General features: G+C 41.4%; 1 protein-coding gene across 1 annotated transcript; it reads right to left on the minus strand.

Moving 5' to 3' along the window:
- Positions 1-812: 812 nt before the first annotated feature.
- LOC105917687 lies at positions 813-10,487 on the minus strand. The gene is made up of 5 exons (XM_036146026.1): positions 9,289-10,487; positions 8,912-9,148; positions 8,609-8,833; positions 2,107-2,182; positions 813-1,930 (listed from the first exon to the last, which is right to left on the minus strand). Exons 1-5 carry the CDS (start codon positions 9,322-9,324, stop codon positions 831-833), a joined length of 1,674 nt encoding a protein of 557 aa, XP_036001919.1. The 5' UTR covers positions 9,325-10,487; the 3' UTR covers positions 813-830.
- Positions 10,488-18,081: the final 7,594 nt, after the last annotated feature.

Genomic DNA, 18,081 nt, shown 5'->3' on the forward strand with positions numbered 1-18,081 from the left:
AATGAGCTTGACAAAGACCAAAATAATGGGATGTCTAGATGACTGGGTCAGATCATCTCCAGACCAGCAGTTCCCAGTCTGCAGTGGTCATTGTTATCAAAAGTGGCCCAAAGGAAGGACAGTGGTGAACTGATGAAGGGGTCATGAACAGTTTTACTGATGCACAATGGGGAAAAATGGTAAGAATTGTCCAGTATAAAAGACCAGCAACTGTTGCTCAGGTTGCTGAAGAAGTGCAGGCTTGTTAAGAGGAGATGCTGTCAGAATTTAGAGTTAATAATTTTGTCACAAATGGTGCTGCACAGCCACATATGGCACACCATGGTCATAATGATATGCCTCATCAGTGTATATTTGTGGAATTATGTGCATTACAATTGTTCCATTAGGTACCTTTACAAAAGCAAAATTTTAAAAAAGTGAAAAAGAAGGGAGGATCCTCTTACTGCTCATAGCTTTCAAGTGGAGTTTAAGAACAGTTCCTTTCAAGAAATAAGTAAACTACTTTGACAAAAAAACATTAGCAGCAACATACCAATCATTGTAGTGTTTTTCTTTGCTCTAAAATATATAGCTTTATCTCTAAAGGCATTGATTCCACAGGATAAAATAAAGAACAGACAAAACATTCCTTTTGCGTTCTGCATCGAACCAACATCATTTCTGGAGATCTGTCAGAAGCATGTTGGCGCTGTGACATCCACCATTAAAGGGGCTGGAATGCTTCTACTCAAAAGACCAAGTGCAAAAAAAGACATTTAAAATAACTTTGAAAAGTTAAGAATATTCATCAAAACTCGAAAAAAATGTTTAACTCCCAACGGAAAAACCTATTGTTGAAGCATCTTAAATGTATTTCTTTCTCCCTTGATGGCTTCAACGGTTTTCTGCATTGCCTCCATTGGTGTTTTTGCTTCTTTCGATGCTTCACGTCCAATGATTCCGCCACGTATTCCTCCCACAGTAGCCGCAGTTAGTGTGGTAACACCTGCTGCCACCCCAACGGCCACAGCTGCCACCTCAGTTCCTGCTGCAGCTGCTGCAGCCACTCCGGGTGCCTTTGATGTTAGGGTTTTCACGTGTTTTATGATGTCGGTTGGATTCTTTACAACTTTCAAAACATCTTCCACTAACGCTGCCACTCCAAAAAAGGCCCCCAACACAATGCCGGTGGCAGTACCTGCTAGCTGGATCATAAATTCATCTGACACAAAGCTTTTAGCCTGTTTTCTGATCTCCTGTGGGGGTAAATATTCTGAGACCTCTCTAATCTGCTTTTCTTGCTCCTGGATCTTTTCTTCGACATGCTGCAGAACATCGTTGGTGTAGTAGGATCCATGTTTTTCCTCAATCATCTTGTCTATTGTTTGAAGGAATGCCTCCAACTGGAACTGGTTGCTCCTGTAAACATCTTGCTCTTCTCCGTTCCAGTGTTTATTATCAAAGACATGGCACCGACTTCCACACATCTTCACCAGATTGCTCAGATTCTTGTTCTGATGGACAAATTCTTCGATTTTCATCCCTTCTGGGAGCTGGCCACCGTGAGTGAAGACGATTACAGCGTATTTTAAAGCATCGTCAGAGAAATGCTCGCGGATTTTGGTGACGACTTTTTGCTCGTGCTTTGTGAATTTGTCCACTTTAAGCACAATGAGAAAGACGTGTGGTCCAGGAGCACACTCTGTGAGGCAACGCATTACTTCAGGCTTCAAATCCTCTTCAGTCCTCTCGGTGTCGAAGAAACCGGGTGTGTCGATCAAAGTTAGGCGTCTCCTATTGACTGTTCTTGTCTCTGAATGACATGAATATGTTCCTGAGTTCGGAGAATGATATACGGTAAAGACATCCTCCCCCAGAATGGTGTTAGCTAGGTTGCTTTTCCCAGATCCGGTTTTACCAAGCAGAACTATCCTCTTTGTTATGGAGCCTGGAGAAAAATAAATGAAGAAATTAATAAAGAGTACTGAATTCTAGAAACTTTGGTGCAGTTAAGCAGATTTCTTTGCTTTATTTTATCACACATTTGCAGTTAGAAATACAATAACCATGAGTGAAAATTAAACTGAATTAAATTTTTACAATTCTCCTTTTGTCCAAACCTACTCCAATTTAGGCCACTCTCCAGGTTATTTTCAGTGCATCTGTTGTACTTCATAGCTTCTTGGACAGAGTTGAAGACCTGTAGAGACAAGATCAATATGCAAGTGTTTAATAGAATTTTAAGGTTGCACCTGCATGATACAGGTATGAACTATAATATCAAAAGAACTGAGCCACTTCCATTTACACACACCTAAACCTAATGAAGACCCATATTTATTACAAAGTTTGAAAAAAGCACCACCCCACATTTAGCAGACGGAACTCTTTCGGGAAGGTGTTCAACAAGCTTTAAAAGTGTGTTTATGAGAATTGTTGATCTTTCTGACAGGAGAGAATCTGTGAGATCTGACGCTGATGTTGGACGAGAAAGCCTGGGTTACAAAATGCTCAAATTCTTCCTAATGGTGCTTTATCCCAGTGTTGCTATGGAGTCAGGAGCAACATTGTCCAAAATGTATGTAAATGCCATAGCATTAAAATTTCCTTTCAGTTGAACTGTAGGACTGAGGGTGGGGGGGTGGAGGGGGGTAACCAGACTAGCACCATGTGGGCCTCAAGGCCACCAAAAGCCCACAAGCTGCACAGAACGGGCGTTCTGTGAAACTCATCTGCCCTCGCTTCAATGGAGCGAAAAAGGGGAAATTCTCATCCTCTGTGGAGCAGAGGACCCGACTGAATCCGGCGATTCATCGACCACATTGATGTAAAGTTTCACTCTGATTTCTGCGCAAACCAGCCACGAAGTACAGAATGCCGAAACAGCTTTGTTTATTTTTGTCAGCTGTTGCAGGAAAGCAGACTCGAGATAATGCGGATCGATCGCCTTCTCTCACCAGACAAGCTGAGAGCCTAGAGGCTGCCTGCAGGATGTCGGAGCTCTCTGCTGCCCCAACCACATTGTTGGTTAGCTCGTAGCTGCAGAGCTTCATGTCTGCTGCTGAAAGGACCAACGGTTTCCCTGTTTACAATGTTCTCATTCCTTGGATGGACAAAGTGGACCGAACTTGCAAGAGACACCGACAGGTCTGGCAGGATTGAGGCAGGGAAAGGTTACACGGCCATTTGGAAATTTGTGTAATGCGTCCACATGGTGCTTCTTAAAAACCAAGGGCTAACGGATGTAGCTCATTGCTAGCATTCAGTACCATGTCATTGCCAATGTAATTCGAGTGTCTTTTTAAGGTTATAACAAAGGTTATCTCCACAAGGGTTTCATACATTGATGGGATATTAATGTTTATGTTATCTGGCTATCTCATTATGGGTAAAATAAAAGCTGAAGCTTTTTAATGTTTGTATGTCACTTGAACGCAGCCTTCTCTCTCCCGACGCAGCCTTCTCTGCCCCGATACTCACTAGTATTAACTATCGCTATTGGCCTGCTCCAGACCAATGAGAGCGGGCCAATAGCGGCTCTTAACCAATGCCGGGGCAGCTTTTTCATGCGGTGGGAAAACAAACCAGAAGAAGAAAGAAAGAAGAAAATGTCTGCGGTCTGGAAGTACTTCGTGATAGAAACGCCGTCAAGTACATTGGCGAAATGCAAGATCTGCGAACTGAAAGTTTCGAGAGGTGGAGTTAAACAGGGCAGTTTCAATACATCGAACCTGATCAAACATTTGAAGTCGAAACATGTGAACGAACACAAAGAGTTCGGGACTGCCAAGAGAACCCGGGAAGGACCGCAGCAACAAACCCTGGTCAGTTCACTTCGCGGGAAAGAGCAGTGGGACGAGAAGAGTGAAGCAGCAAGACAGATGTCCGAGAAAATAACCCAGATGACTGTTCTCTGTAACTTGCCCCTCTCCTTCGTTGAAAGCGTGGGCTGCCGGCTTTTTATGGCTCACGCAGTACCTAAGTTTAAAGTCCCAAGTCGCAAATACGTCACAGGGACGACTATCCCTGCGCTAAAAAATAAAGTGACGGAGTATGTTTTAGGAAAGCTAGAGGAGGCAGGGGCCATAAGCTTTTCAACCGACCTCTGGACCAGCCAAGTCTCCCCACTTTCCCTGCTTAGCTTGACAGCCCACTGGGTAGACGTGGAAACATTCACACCGGAAAGCGTCATTCTTCATGCCAATGAATTCAAGGGATCACACACGGGCGAAGCAATTGCAGGAGCAATAGAGAGCATGCTGCTCAACTGGAGCATCCCAAAGTCAAAGGTAACATATGTTTTCTAGTCTAGACTTTGAAAGAAATGCTGTAGTAATTTGCGGCAATAATTTGAGCCGTAGAAGTAAAGGTGTGTGTGTGTGTGTGTGTGTGTGTGTGTGTGTGTGTGTGTGTGTGTGTGTGTGTGTGTGTGTGTGTGTGAGAGAGAGAGAGAGAGAGAGGGAGAGACTAATGCGCAACTTGTATTTGTGTGTTGCTATGACGATGGAGTTGAGTGATGTTGCTGCTGGTGCACAGAGATAGGGAGGCTGATACAAAGACAGGATGTTGTGGTTAATTTTTACTATAATTACATTATTATTAATAATATTCTTCTTCTTATTATTATTATTATTATTAAAAGGTCCATGCCGTGCTTCGGGACAATGCAAGCAATATGAAGAAGGCAATGAGGGACCTGGGAGTCTCCAGCCTGGGATGTTTCTCACACATGATTCAACTCGTGGTGCACGATGGACTGCTGTCCCAGAAAAATGTGAGCGATGCGCTGGCCAGTGGGAGAAAAATAATTGGGCACTTTAAACATTCCCCATTGGCCACATCAAGACTTGAAACTGTTCAGACGGGACTGGGAATCCCAGTCAAACGTCTGATCCAAGATGTTCCCACCCGCTGGAACAGCACCTTTTATATGACTGCGAGCCTGCTGGAGCAAAAGAGTGCCATCTCACTCTATGCTGCAGACCACCAGCTCCCAGCAACACTGACAGCAAGTTATTGGACCTTGCTGGAGAAAATCAACGCTATTCTGGCTCCATTTGAAGAGATCACAAAACAGATCAGCGTCGCCACCTCCACCACCTCAGAGGTCATCCCCTCAGTGGTCGTCCTGAAGCGTCTGTTGGCCAAACAGACCACAGAGGACAGCGGGATAAAGACAATGAAGGCGACACTTCTAGCAGCTATGGGCACCAGATTCCAGACCGTTGAGGCGGAGCCCTTGTACTCTGTTGCAACCATATTAGACCCACGTTACAAAGACAGGTATGTTAGTTTAAACATCTTGTGTTAGTGTGTAATTAAATGCAGTGCTAAATAACAGCATATATGAGCTAACAGCTATAATATACCATTCTGTTTACTTTGTTACTGCAGATACTTCACAAGTGCAGAGAGTAGTAAGCTTGCAAGAAGTGCACTGACCCAAGAGGTGGAGAAAAATGAGGAGTCATCACTGCAGACAACCACCACTGAGGCAGCAGACCCAGCCAGTAAGACCCCACGGATGACAGCAGAGCCCAACGCAAGCAGCTGCTTTAAGGGGCTGTATGAGGAATTCCTGCAAGAGCATGCTGCTGAACAAGGTGGGGCCAGCAGCACAGCTACACAGGTACAGATAGAGACATATCTGGCTGAGAAAACAATCCACCGCACAGAGAGCCCATTCGAGTACTGGGGAAAGAATAAAGAACGGTTCCCCTCCCTGGCTACTACAGCTGCAAAGTTTCTCTCCGCTCCCTCCACCAGCGTAGATAGTGAGAGGCTTTTCAGCGCAGCCTCAGACATACTTGATGAGAAGAGGAATAGGCTGTCAGGAGATCATGTAGAAACGCTGATCTTCCTCAAGAAAAATCTGCCAATGTACCTGAGCTTGAACCCCAAGGACTTGAATCCTCAAGAGGACTGAGTAAACACTGCAAGGTGTTGTGTGACAGATCTGTCACTAATGTGAAAATATTTTTTTTCCGTTGCTTGTTTTAGTTTGTTCAATGTGGATTTTGCAATTGGAACTTGTTGTGAGCAAACTAGCACTTAAAATGGTCTTTTATTTATTTCTTATGTCAGTTCTGATTAATCCTATTTGTTCTTACCTCAGATGCTCCTTAATGCAGCTATCTCTCAAATATACCTCATATGTATATTATTTCTTATTTTAATATAATTATATGTTCTTACTGTTGCACTAGTATTATAAATGTTACAATTTTATGAAAGTTGCAACTATTTTGGCATTTGGGAGCCAAAATTCAGGGCTTTTAAGAGTTTATTCTATTATTAATATAATTTTAACTTTGTTACTGTTGCACTACTATTATACATGTTATTATTTAAATTTCATGTTGCACTTTTTTGGCCAAAAGTTTATTAAACTATTGTCACCCGTTCCAGGTAGGCAATAAAAAGTTCTACTGGATTTAGTTGTGTATTAGTCTTTTTTTCCTGCTTCACAAAGGTAAGCAGTAGTTTGACAAAGCCATGATGGCAATTATTTTACATCCATGTAGTATGCAGTTCTTCATATATACACATACACACATCAATTTTAAACAGATGGTATCGGCATCGGTATGGTATCGGTATCGGCCGATACTGCACAGCCAGGTATCGGGTATCAGTATCGGGGCCAAAAAATGGTATCGGCGCAACACTAGCCAAAATGCTATTAGCCTGGTAACTTCCAATTCCGGTTATTCAACAAAAGCCCGTTTAAAGCATAAGGCTTGTTCGTTTTGCTCTGGCATCTTTTGATAGCGCTATGAGTGTTATTAATATGGAATATTAATGTTGATTTAAAGGCATTTTGTTTAACTTTAGAAGTAACTGAGTTTAGCGTCTGATCGCTCTAGCGACCCCTAGCTCCCGGAAGTATAATCGCATGATAAAAATCAAGCGCTCCTAAAGGAAATTATTTTACTGAGCAAATCATTCTTTAAAATGTTACTTCCTCAAATAATGTTTTGAGATTTGCATTGTGAATGGGTTGAAACACGTGCCAAATGTTGTTAAAAATTAGTTACCCTAATTTAACTCCATTCCATGTTCTTTAAATCAGATCTGCAGTGAACCAGGATTCACAAAATTATTCTGGTTATGATCAACGACTTTGTTTTGTCTTTTGTGTGCTTTTGCATGTAAATAGTTCCTTAGCTTAGCTTATTTTTATTTACATTTTGCTTAGTAGTTTAGTTAAGTTTCACTAGCCTAGTAGAGAAGATTTGGTGATTGAAATATAGTGTTAATTCAGATAAACAGCATTAAATAGTTATGTTCTCTGGATGTTCATTTTATATCTGTTATTAAATTCTTGAACTTGAAGAGAAGTTGTCACTCCTTTATTCTTTATGTGTGTGCAGAATTTGCTGTTAAAAGATGGATAGTGCTCGAATTATCCCTTTCAACAATTGTCCTGATATCAGCTTAAGAGCTGATATCCCCCGGACAAAACCTAACAGACAGAGAGTTATGTATTAAACATTAAATAACTTTAAACAGTGTATAATTGAAAAACAAAATATAAAGAAGTAATCCAATGTGCGAGGAGACCAGGGCCGGGAGCAGAAGGGGGCAGGCTGCGGGTTAGCCAAGGGTGTGATTACTTTATCTCTGCTCTGGTCTTCAATAAAATGCTGGAACTTGATGGAATCATCATTTCCTTTAATTTAATAAGTAACTGAGGGATCAGTTATCACTATTTCCCATAACAAGCATTTAGGTGTAACTGGAATACTATGCATATGAACATTTTCAAATCTGATATGTATAAATATTCAAGTTTTCTTCAACATGACATAAACTACTTGTCTACTGTATGGAAAATTTTAAATTAAAGAACTTTGCAATAGAGCTTTTTAATGGATTTTGCAAAATATCTAAATAATGTCAAAAATATGTCCTGCGAGACTAAATAAAAGATTTACAGATTTAATCGCTGGAATACGTGAATGCATAGCAGTTATGCAACGTCATAATATGCATTGTTAGGTGGGACTCTACGAGGCAAAGGAGCTGGGATATTCATATGCAGGACTGGTTTAACATTCTGCATAATCTCTACTACAAAAAACTTAATGCTAAACTACATACAGCTGCTGCTGTGTTCTTCTTCTACATTTTCTTCTTCTACATTTTAGTGTTTTTTTTTTACAGTTGGCAAAGTTGCCAAAACAACAACATAGTGTAGTACCTCCTCCAACCACAATTAAATTCAATCTTTCCAGATGGCTCAATTTGTCTGGATAGTTGTTTTTTCACACAAAGACAAGCCATAACAAAAAAACAAGTAGGAATGAATCAGACATAATGAGCCTATTTTCAAAATGTAAGATGTTGAAATCATAATTATACAATAGCTAAAAATAATTACTCCAGTAAAGGTTAGATAACCAGCAATTGTACTAAAGTAGGGCAACAAGGTATTTATATTCAGTTATTTGACACCTCTGGATTTTGTGTGTACTTTAACTTAATGGTTGAATCTCACAGAATCTGACTAGCTTGCACCTTAAAATTGCTCTCACAACATTAACCTAATAGTTCCATTTGTACTGGAATTTCTGTTTTAAACTCATTACTAAAGACATTTTTTTTTTCATGAATGACACCTTACCTCATTAGCATCCTCATCTTTGGGGTGCAGAACAATGCGAACCTGGACTGGTGCGCTGGTGCTTCTCTCCTGTTCAAATTTACAGACCTCCTCCTGTAAAACCCTCGCTACCACAGTAACTGGAAAACGAAGGGCAATACCAGCACCGAGTGCAGGTAGGGCTACAGATTCAAAACCTTCTCTCTCACAGGAAGTCAGGATTTTGTTGATGCCCAGGCGGAGAACCTGCAAAAGATCAGCATAACAAGATTGATCAAATGTACTAAAATGTACTATTGTACTAAAAATTTTCAATTATCTCACCTGAACTGCAGTTCCATTCTCTTCTTCATCCCATGGCACAAGGCTGAGGAAGAACACAGCACCAAAAGGAACTCCAATCAAGTCTTTCACGAGTACGAAATCACCAGGTATCGTTTCCTCTCTTGATTCCTGTACGACCCTCTCAGTCAGCTGAGGATCTATTACTTTACAGATAGTAGTTCCTACTCGGGTGGACAGAGGATCGTGGAAGACCATGGGAGATACCACTGCGTCTGTCTAAGATAAGTTTAAAGCCACAGATAACCAAATTATTACTAGTGTAAACTTTTATATTTGCGAGTACTAACAGTGCTGTCACACTGCATTATTCAAACCGGTTTGAAGTCTAGTAAAGAAATCTGTTCAGCATTTCTTACCTGCTGGCTCTCAATGGTCCCTGAAACAATCTCCATATGGACAAGGCCCTTCTGAGGTCCACCAGCAGCTCCTCTATGCTGCTGAAAATGTAGCCAATTAAACTGAGGCTCCACTCCGAGCGGCTCTTCAATTTCTGTAGGGTATGCAGCCCCTTGACATGCTGAGTGAAGGAGCAGAAGAGAGCGGGCATGAGAATTATTTTGTTGAGTGGTTTTTCCAACTTTTTTCTATTTTTTTTTTCGTAAATATTGTGTATATAGTTGTCGTTTATGCCTTTTTTCTCTAGTTTTTGCCATTTTTTTGTGGGGTTTGTGGCTGTACAATGTTGCCCCGTAGAAGGTTGGCGTCTTGAACGCCATGGTAGTGGTGGGGAGTTCGGGCACCTTCTCCACGGTGACATGGAAAAACGGCATCAAGGTGTGTGTTGGATCTCTGTGCAGCGTGGAGGACGTGTGTTTGGTGGTGGATGAGGTGATTGAGCACAGTGCCATCAAGTCTGCAGCCCGTATGAACAGAGTCGTGGTCCTGTTTGTGGAGGTGGAGCAGGCGCACCTGTTGGTTGAGTTGGGCATCTCGGTGAACGGCTTGTTCCTTCAGGTGTCACCGCTCACGCAGCCCGCCATGAGGGTGATTTTATCAAATGTCCCTCCGTTTATCAGCCACGAGTTTCTCGTTAAAGAGCTGTTGCGCCACAGAAAGGTGGTTTCCTCCGTTAAAAAGATTCTGTTGGGGTTTAAATCACCTTTACTGGACCATGTTGTCTCCCATCGGAGAAAACTCTTCATGATTTTCCAGCGCGACGAGGAGCTCAACCTACGCTTCGATGTGGGAGTGGATGACTTTGACTGTATCTTGTTAGCTTCGGTTGTGGCCAGGAGGGACATTTGATAAAATCGTGCCCAAACGGAGTTGGGTCGGCTCTGCCGGGTGCGGTGGAGCAGTAACCTGCTGCTGCCTGGGAGGAAGGTGTGTCCCCGGAGGGCTGTGCACGGTCTGGAATGCTCTACGCGCTCTCCATGGAACCCATGCTTCAAAAGAAGGCTGTGCGGAGGTCCCCGATGCTAGAAACAGAGCCAATGCTGCGACCCCCTTCACAAACCAAGTGCAGACCATTGGAACCCGTGTAAACGCACCCCAGGCCAGGGTTCACGAGGAGTTTCCTTTGAGCTAGCCGCCTGCTCGCTGCTGAGATAACCAGCTTTATCTTACAGTAATTTACTGCAACTGGACTTCCGTCGCCACAACCAGAGACAATGGCAGAGGTTTGGCAAAGTAATAAATAAGGAACGTTTAGAATGGTTTACTTTGTGTGTTGTCATTGTGTTTTTAATGCTTGATCCAGTTATAGGCTAGCTTCTGCTAGCATGCTGGAAATTGAGCTTTGCTGATGTGTTTGAGTGTGATTTACAGCTTCAACAAACTTTATTTCCACAAGGCTTTACAACTACAGTTCGTGTTAAACATGATGCTTGTTTTCGTTTCACTCTGCCATCGATCGATAGAGCTATGAGCGTTGGTACATAATCAATAAGGAAGATTAATGTCAGTGTTTTGTAGAACTGGCTTAACCAATGAAGCGACCAATTGCTACAGCACCCCTAGCTTCCCAGAGGAATAATTGCATAAAAATAAATAAAATCAAGTGTCCTAAAGGTACTGATTTTACCAAGCAGATCATTCTATAAAATGTTATTTTCTCCAATAATGTTTTGTTTAACTCAGGATTTGCATTATGAAAGGGTTGAAGCACATATCAAATGTTCTAAAATAGTTAAGATCTCATTCCATGTTCTTTAAGATGAACTTTGGTTTTCTAACTTAGATCTGCAGTGAACCAGGATTCACTGAATCATTCTGATGATGGTTTTCAACTATTTTATTTGTTCTTTTGTGTGTACATAGTTCCTTAGCTTTTTTACTTTTTGCTTAGTAGTCTAGTTAAGCTTCACTAGCCTAGTAGAGAGAATGTATTGATTGAATTATAGTGTTGATCCATATGAACAACATTCTATAGTGATGTTTTCTGGATGTTCATTTGTTTCTGTTAATACATTTCTTGAACTTGAAGAGAAGCTGTCACTCCTTTACTCTTTATGTGTGCAAAGTTTGCTGTTAAAAGAACGCCAGTGCTCTAATCACCCTTTCAACTATTGTCCTAATACCAGCTGTTTGGACAATACCTAACAGACAGAGAGTTATTTAATAAATATTAAATAACTTAAAACAGTGCATAATAGCACAACATACCCAACCTCACCTGCAGCCTCAGCTTGAGATAATCTGTTCTCTAAAGTCTTTTCCTTCTGTTGGTAATGCTCAGCATAATAATAGCCCGAGGTGAGCAATTCCTCTGCAACAGGAGAGTCCTTCAGGGAAGAAATCTCCTGTTCTTCCAGTTGCTCTTCAACTTCATTACCACTTAGCGGGGCAGAGGAGACAGGAATGGATTGTTGGCTCTGTTAAAAGCACATCAATAACAGACTTTACAAAGTGAAAATATATATTACCCTGTGTATAAATCCCATATTCTTTATCATTCTTTCAGATTTTGCCTTTAAGCAGACAGATTTTCTACACAAGTGTTTTCAACATATACTTCTCTAGGCTTCGTAAAAGTCTGAGCTTTACGTTCATCATTACCTGCTTTGACATTTTCACAGCACTTTACTTCTCTGTTGACATTCTGCAGCAGACAGTAAAATACAGCAAAATCCGTACAAAACCTGACAGTCAGTTTTTTTTTACACCATCCTCCAATCAATTGGTAAATCGACAGTTTAGTGCAGCTCTTCTGTAAATGTTAATCGATAATCTTTATTATGTTATCTTTATCATATCATGTTTAAATTTAAGTCTCTGGGTATCACTTTACTAATGCAAATTACTACATGTCTAAAGCCTGGCTTAGGCTTGACGCATCCGTGGGATCCGTGCAGCTATATAACGTCAGTTTAGCTACCACGCCCCTCCACTCCGCCAAAGGTTTCCGCTCTGTGTAACTAAGAAAATTTCTAACTACGTGGACATTCTCGTATAAAAAAACATGGTGGATAAGAATGCGCTCCTTCTGGTAGATGTTTTTAAATATAGACATCTTTATGATTCGGCCCAAAAAGATCACGATGATCAGCAAGTAAGAGTTTTGGTTCTACCGTCACCCCCTCTGTTCCTCAAGTTCCGGTGGTATCGCCTTATCTAATGGTTGTCCCACATGCCCATCATTCTGATGCACTCATGTAATGCCAATGTGCGTGCTCGTTCCTTGTTAGTTTCCACTTGCTGGCTGTACATGGGCACTTCTAGTGTTCATGTAACCGGTTAGCTTAGCAATTAGCTTTGGTGTTAACCATTCATTTTAGCTCTCACTGTATACTTTCAACATGGCTGAGGATTGCAAGAAGCAAACTGCATACGGGTTTATGAGAAGAGGAAGGCCTCAGTGGATGGTGTAGTAGTGGATCGGGGATTTTTTTTCACGCGATGCCCCTGAGGAGTGGATGCACATATACAGCAGTGTTGTAGTCAAGTCACTATGCCTCGAGTCCGAGTCCAGGTTCGAGTCACCAGTGTTCAAGTCCAAGTCAAGTCCAAGTCATTAAAAAAAAAATCCGAGTCAAGTCCGAGTCGAGTCACTATTGATCCAAGTTCGTTGTAGGAACATGCCGTGACGTGTGATGTATGACATGAAGCAGTAACATTCCATTGCACTAATAACTCTTTCGCTGTAGTTACCCTGGTTTTAATCGGTAAAACGACTGCTTTTTCCAAGTCTAAGACGTCTCCTAACCGTGGTTTTTAAACATTGTTGTTATGGAACGTGCAACAGCGACTCGAGGTACGCTGATAGGCCGCATTTGAAGGATGTTAAAGCCGCAAGCGGCGTCGATCGGCCCTCGCAGCCAAGCGCACTCCGGCCTATTGGCCACCGCCGCGGCTCTGGCTGGCGGGCGGGGTTCGCGCACCGCCGCGGAGCCGGCCGGCGGGCGGGGTTCGCGCACCGCCGGCCGCCCGCCACCGCAGATGCTGTCACGCATTTTCCTCGCCCGTCCACACCCGTTCCCACAAACGCGTTCGGCAGCCCTCCCCCATGACTCACAACAAATCTGGTGCAGATCGGTCGTTGCAGCGAGGATACAGCCGTTGGATAATGATAATGCATTTGGCCACCGGACCGGACTAAATTGTTCGGCGGGCCGGAAAATTTATACCGATTCCTGGACGGTGACTACAAACAGAAAAAAAAAAAACGGCCAATGACACCTTGAACACCGAGCAGGAGAAAAACAACGATTTACCTTCCTATCAACTCGGCCCGTATTCCAGTCTTTCCGAGCTCTCGACACTCAAGCTGAACGTTGGTATGTTGTTCCACAGTTCTACCAGTAAAACGGGCGCCTGGACATCCTCTTGTGAAAGTTTAACAGCGGAAAAGTCGGTCATATCGTTGTATCTGTTGCATGTGTAACGGCTGGTTGCTACGTGCGCTCTCACACTGTTTGCCCTTCCTTAGCGGCAAGGGCGTTGCTCATGAGATGGTGACGTCACGTGCGCGGTACCACATTTAGATATTAAAATCATACACCAAATAATATTCTAATGACATATTAAAATTATAGCCTGATTTTAAAAAAAGTCGAGTCTTTTTCTCAATTTCCGAGTCAGAATGATCTGAATGTAGGAGTCCGAGTCCAAGTTCGAGTCATCAGTGCGCAAGTCCAAGTCAAGTCACGAGTCTCTAAATTTAGCTAATGACTCGGACTCGAGTTCGAGTCTCGGACTCGAGTACTACAACACTGATGTACAGTAATTAAAAAAGGACTTGGGGAAACTTCAGGAAAAAACACCAACTCTACTTTTACATGTTGGCAACGACTGTGTTTTCCACTTCTACGCGCAGTGGGTGTATTACGCTTGGTGTAAGAGCACAATGCTGCCCCCTAGAGTCTAAAAGAACAGGGCTACTTCTGAAGAAAAGCTGCATGGAGCATAAATGCTGCGGACGTCGTGTCTGCACATCTCATTTCCGTGCAGAAGGTACATGCGTCAAGCATAAACCAGGCCTATTGCTTATCAAGCTAAATCAACGACATCAATCTAAATGGGAACAAACTATGACTTTTAATTATCATTGGAAAACATGAGTAGCGACTCAAAACGTTTTGAGAACAAGTTGGTGTCTAATTAAAAACCTTGACAAAACTAGTCAAATAATGTGCCGACCTCTGCTGGTGCTGTAGGGGTAGTGTCATGAGAAGTGCTGGGAGGTGACAGGTTGCCTTTGACGCTGAAGACCAGGCGGCCATCGATGAGATCAACTTTATGCTGAGCCCTCTTCAGTACTTCCTGTTGATCTACAGCAGGACCAGATTAAAAAGAAATGGAAATAAGGTAAAAAAAAAAAAAAAAAAGTTTTCAGAAAACACAAAAGATGTGAAACATTTTTGTGACTCTTTAGAAATATGATTTATAAAAAAGCTTAGTATATGCAACATGTTCTTCATTTAGGGTAATTAAATATTTATATTTTGTTCTACTAATCAGCCTTAAAGAAATGTCCTGCTAGGCCGACACTTCCTCTTCAGGTGTATTTGTTGGTTTTGCATTGTCAGGTTATGTGTTTAGAGCAGTTGTCTCAGGAACACAGCCTTAGTTTTGAGTTGCCATGGTGATGGTCACTATACCCAACTACTAGTTTTAAATGCATGAATACCCATCAACATGAACCTCTGAAGACTAGGATTGAGCTTCAGTAAGATCTTGTAAGGCAGATTCTCAGTATTATTGGCTTTCTCTAGATCTGTAACATGAAACTGCTCTTTCATTAGTTGGGATGTTTTGTGGCAGAGAGCATAACTAAAAAGGCAGTCTTAATTTTGACTTTTGAATTCTAAATGTGAAAAGGAAAAGGAGTAAAAGCTGGGGTTCTAATTACTGTAAATCATCATAAGGTATGTAAAATATTGGATGAAATAGCATTTGGCTTGTTAATGAGAAACCTGTTTAAGAAACAGTTTATTTTACCACATCTGTATTTAAGGTCACCAGTATGAAGTTCCCTTTTCTGTGGCTTTTGAGCCAGGTCATAACACTGCAAACACGAGTACAAGCAGTAAATAGTAAAATAGCTAAACAACTTTTGTGACACATCTAAGCTTACCCGGTCTTCTTTTCAATCCATATTTAATGAATGTATGTTAATATTATGCATACAATTAAATTCAATTCAATTTTATTTATATAGCGCCAAATCATGAAACATGTCATCTCAAGGCAATTTACAAAGTCAAGTTCAATCATATTATACAGATTGGGTCAGATTATACAGATTGGTCAAAAATGTCCTATATAAGGAAACCAGTTGATTGCATCAAAGTCCCGACAAGCAGCATTCACTCCTGGGGAACCGTAGGGCCACAAGAAGAGTCATCTGCATTGTACATGGCTTTGCTGCAATCCCTCATACTGAGCAAGCATGAAGCGACAGTGGGAAGAAAAACCACCCATTAACGGGAAGGAAAAACCTCCGGCAGAACCGGGCTCAGTATGAACGGTCATCTGCCTCGACCGACTGGGGTTACAGAAGACAGAGCAGAGACACAACAAGAGAGACAAAAAAGCACAGAAGCACACATTGATCTAGTAATCTGTTCTACATTAGATGGAAGTAGCGGGTGATCTGTCTTCTCTGGATGATGTCACAGTTAACAGAACGCCAGACCAGGTGTACCTACTATGAAGAAAAAGAGAGAGAGCAAAAAGTTAAAAGCTGAAATGACGACAGTCATTTCAATGTAATACAATGCAAAACTGGAGAACAGTAGACTGAAGAACAGTAGAAATCAGTAGAGTGAGAAAATTAGACCCTGATGTCCTCCAGCAGCCTAGGCCTATCACAGCACAACTATAGAGATAGCTCAGGGTATGAGCCACTCTAACTATAAGCTTTGTCAAAAAGGAAAGTTTTAACATTAGTCTTAAAAATAGATAGGGTGTCTGCCTCACGGACCAAAACTGGGAGTTGGTTCCACAGGAGAGGAGCCTGATAGCTAAAGGATCTGCCTCCCATTCTACTTTTAGAGACTCTAGGAACCACCAGCAGACCTGCAGTCTGAGAGCGAAGTGCTCTGTTAGGAACATACGGGGTAATCAGAGCTCTGATATATGATGGAGCTTGATTATTAAGGGCTTTATACGTTAGAAGGAGAATTTTAAATTCTATTCTTGATTTAACAGGAAGCCAATGAAGGGAAGCTAAAATTGGAGACATATGATCCCTCTTGTTGATTTTCATCAGAACTCTTGCATTGCAACTCAGCATTTTGAATCAGCTGAAGACTTCGAACTGCATTTTGTGGACTTCCTGATAGTAAAGAATTACAATAGTCCAGCCTTGAAGTAACAAATGCATGGACTAGTTTTTCAGCATCACTCCTGGACAGAATGTTTCTAATTTTGGCGATATTCCGGAGGTGAAAAAAGGAAACTCTGGAAACCTGTTTAATATGGGATTTAAATGACATGTCTTGGTCGAAAACAACACCAAGATTTTTAACTTTATTACCAGAGGCCAAGTTAATGCCATCCAGATTAAGGGATTGATTAAGAACTTTATTTTTTGAAGACTCTGGCCCAAAGATTACAACTTCTGTCTTGTCAGAATTTAAATGCAGGAAATTTAAAGTCATCCAGCTTTTGATGTCATCAAGACATGACTGCAGTCGAAGTAACTGATTGGATTCATCAGGATTTATGGATAAATATAGCTGAGTGTCATCAGCATAACAGTGGAAATTAATCCCATGCTGTCTGATAATTTTGCCGATCGGAAGCATATATATAGTAAATAGAATTGGTCCAAGGACTGAACCCTGTGGTACTCCACAAGTGACCCTAGAGTTTGAGGAAGATTTATTATTAACATGAACAAACTGGAATCTGTCCGACAGATAAGATTTAAACCAGCCTAATGCTTTTCCCTTAATCCCTACAGTATGCTCAAGTCTTTGTAGGAGAATATTGTGATCAACTGTATCAAATGCAGCACTGAGATCTAACAGGACAAGTATAGACACAAGTCCATTATCTGAGGCCATGAGAATATCATTGGTGACCTTCACCAGAGCTGTTTCAGTGCTATGATGAGCTCTGAAGCCTGACTGAAACTCCTCAAGTAGGTCATTACTTTGTAAATACAGTACTTTGACCATTACTGTGAACATTGGAGTAGTTCAAACTTTGGTTTAGATTTTTTTCTTTTTATGTAACTAAGCATCTAATGCAAACAGGGAAGCAGTGTTGAGTAATATTTGAATTTCTATAAGATTGGAGTTGTTTCACGGTTGAACTCTGATATATTTTAGGACCTACTCTCTAGAAAAAACTAATCTACACAGCTCCACCCAAAACAATCTCAAACAAACCTTTAAGACTGACAACTGGAAAGTAAAACTATTTAGTTTTGCCACCATGATCCCCCCACTTCATTAAAGCAAACCAGTTTGTCAACAAACCTTTCCCTTTTTTATCTTTGAGTTATACATACCACAGCATTTTACTGTGCATAGAAAATGAACTGGCCACAATCAGGTAATGCTGTACAGTGTTTTAAACTGTAAAGTATTATAGTACAGTAGACTCTAGGCCAAGGGTCTGCAACCTGCAGCCCCCAAATCACAATGGCTCCTTACAACTTTGGCAAACAATGTTTAAGACGTGAGAAATATATTTAAATATGAAAGGTAAAAAGATAAATAAATAAATAAATAAAAAGAGTCTAATTTTGGAATTTTTAC

The sequence above is a fragment of the Fundulus heteroclitus genome, chromosome 14 (assembly GCF_011125445.2).
Source record: "Fundulus heteroclitus isolate FHET01 chromosome 14, MU-UCD_Fhet_4.1, whole genome shotgun sequence".
NCBI lineage: Eukaryota > Metazoa > Chordata > Actinopteri > Cyprinodontiformes > Fundulidae > Fundulus > Fundulus heteroclitus.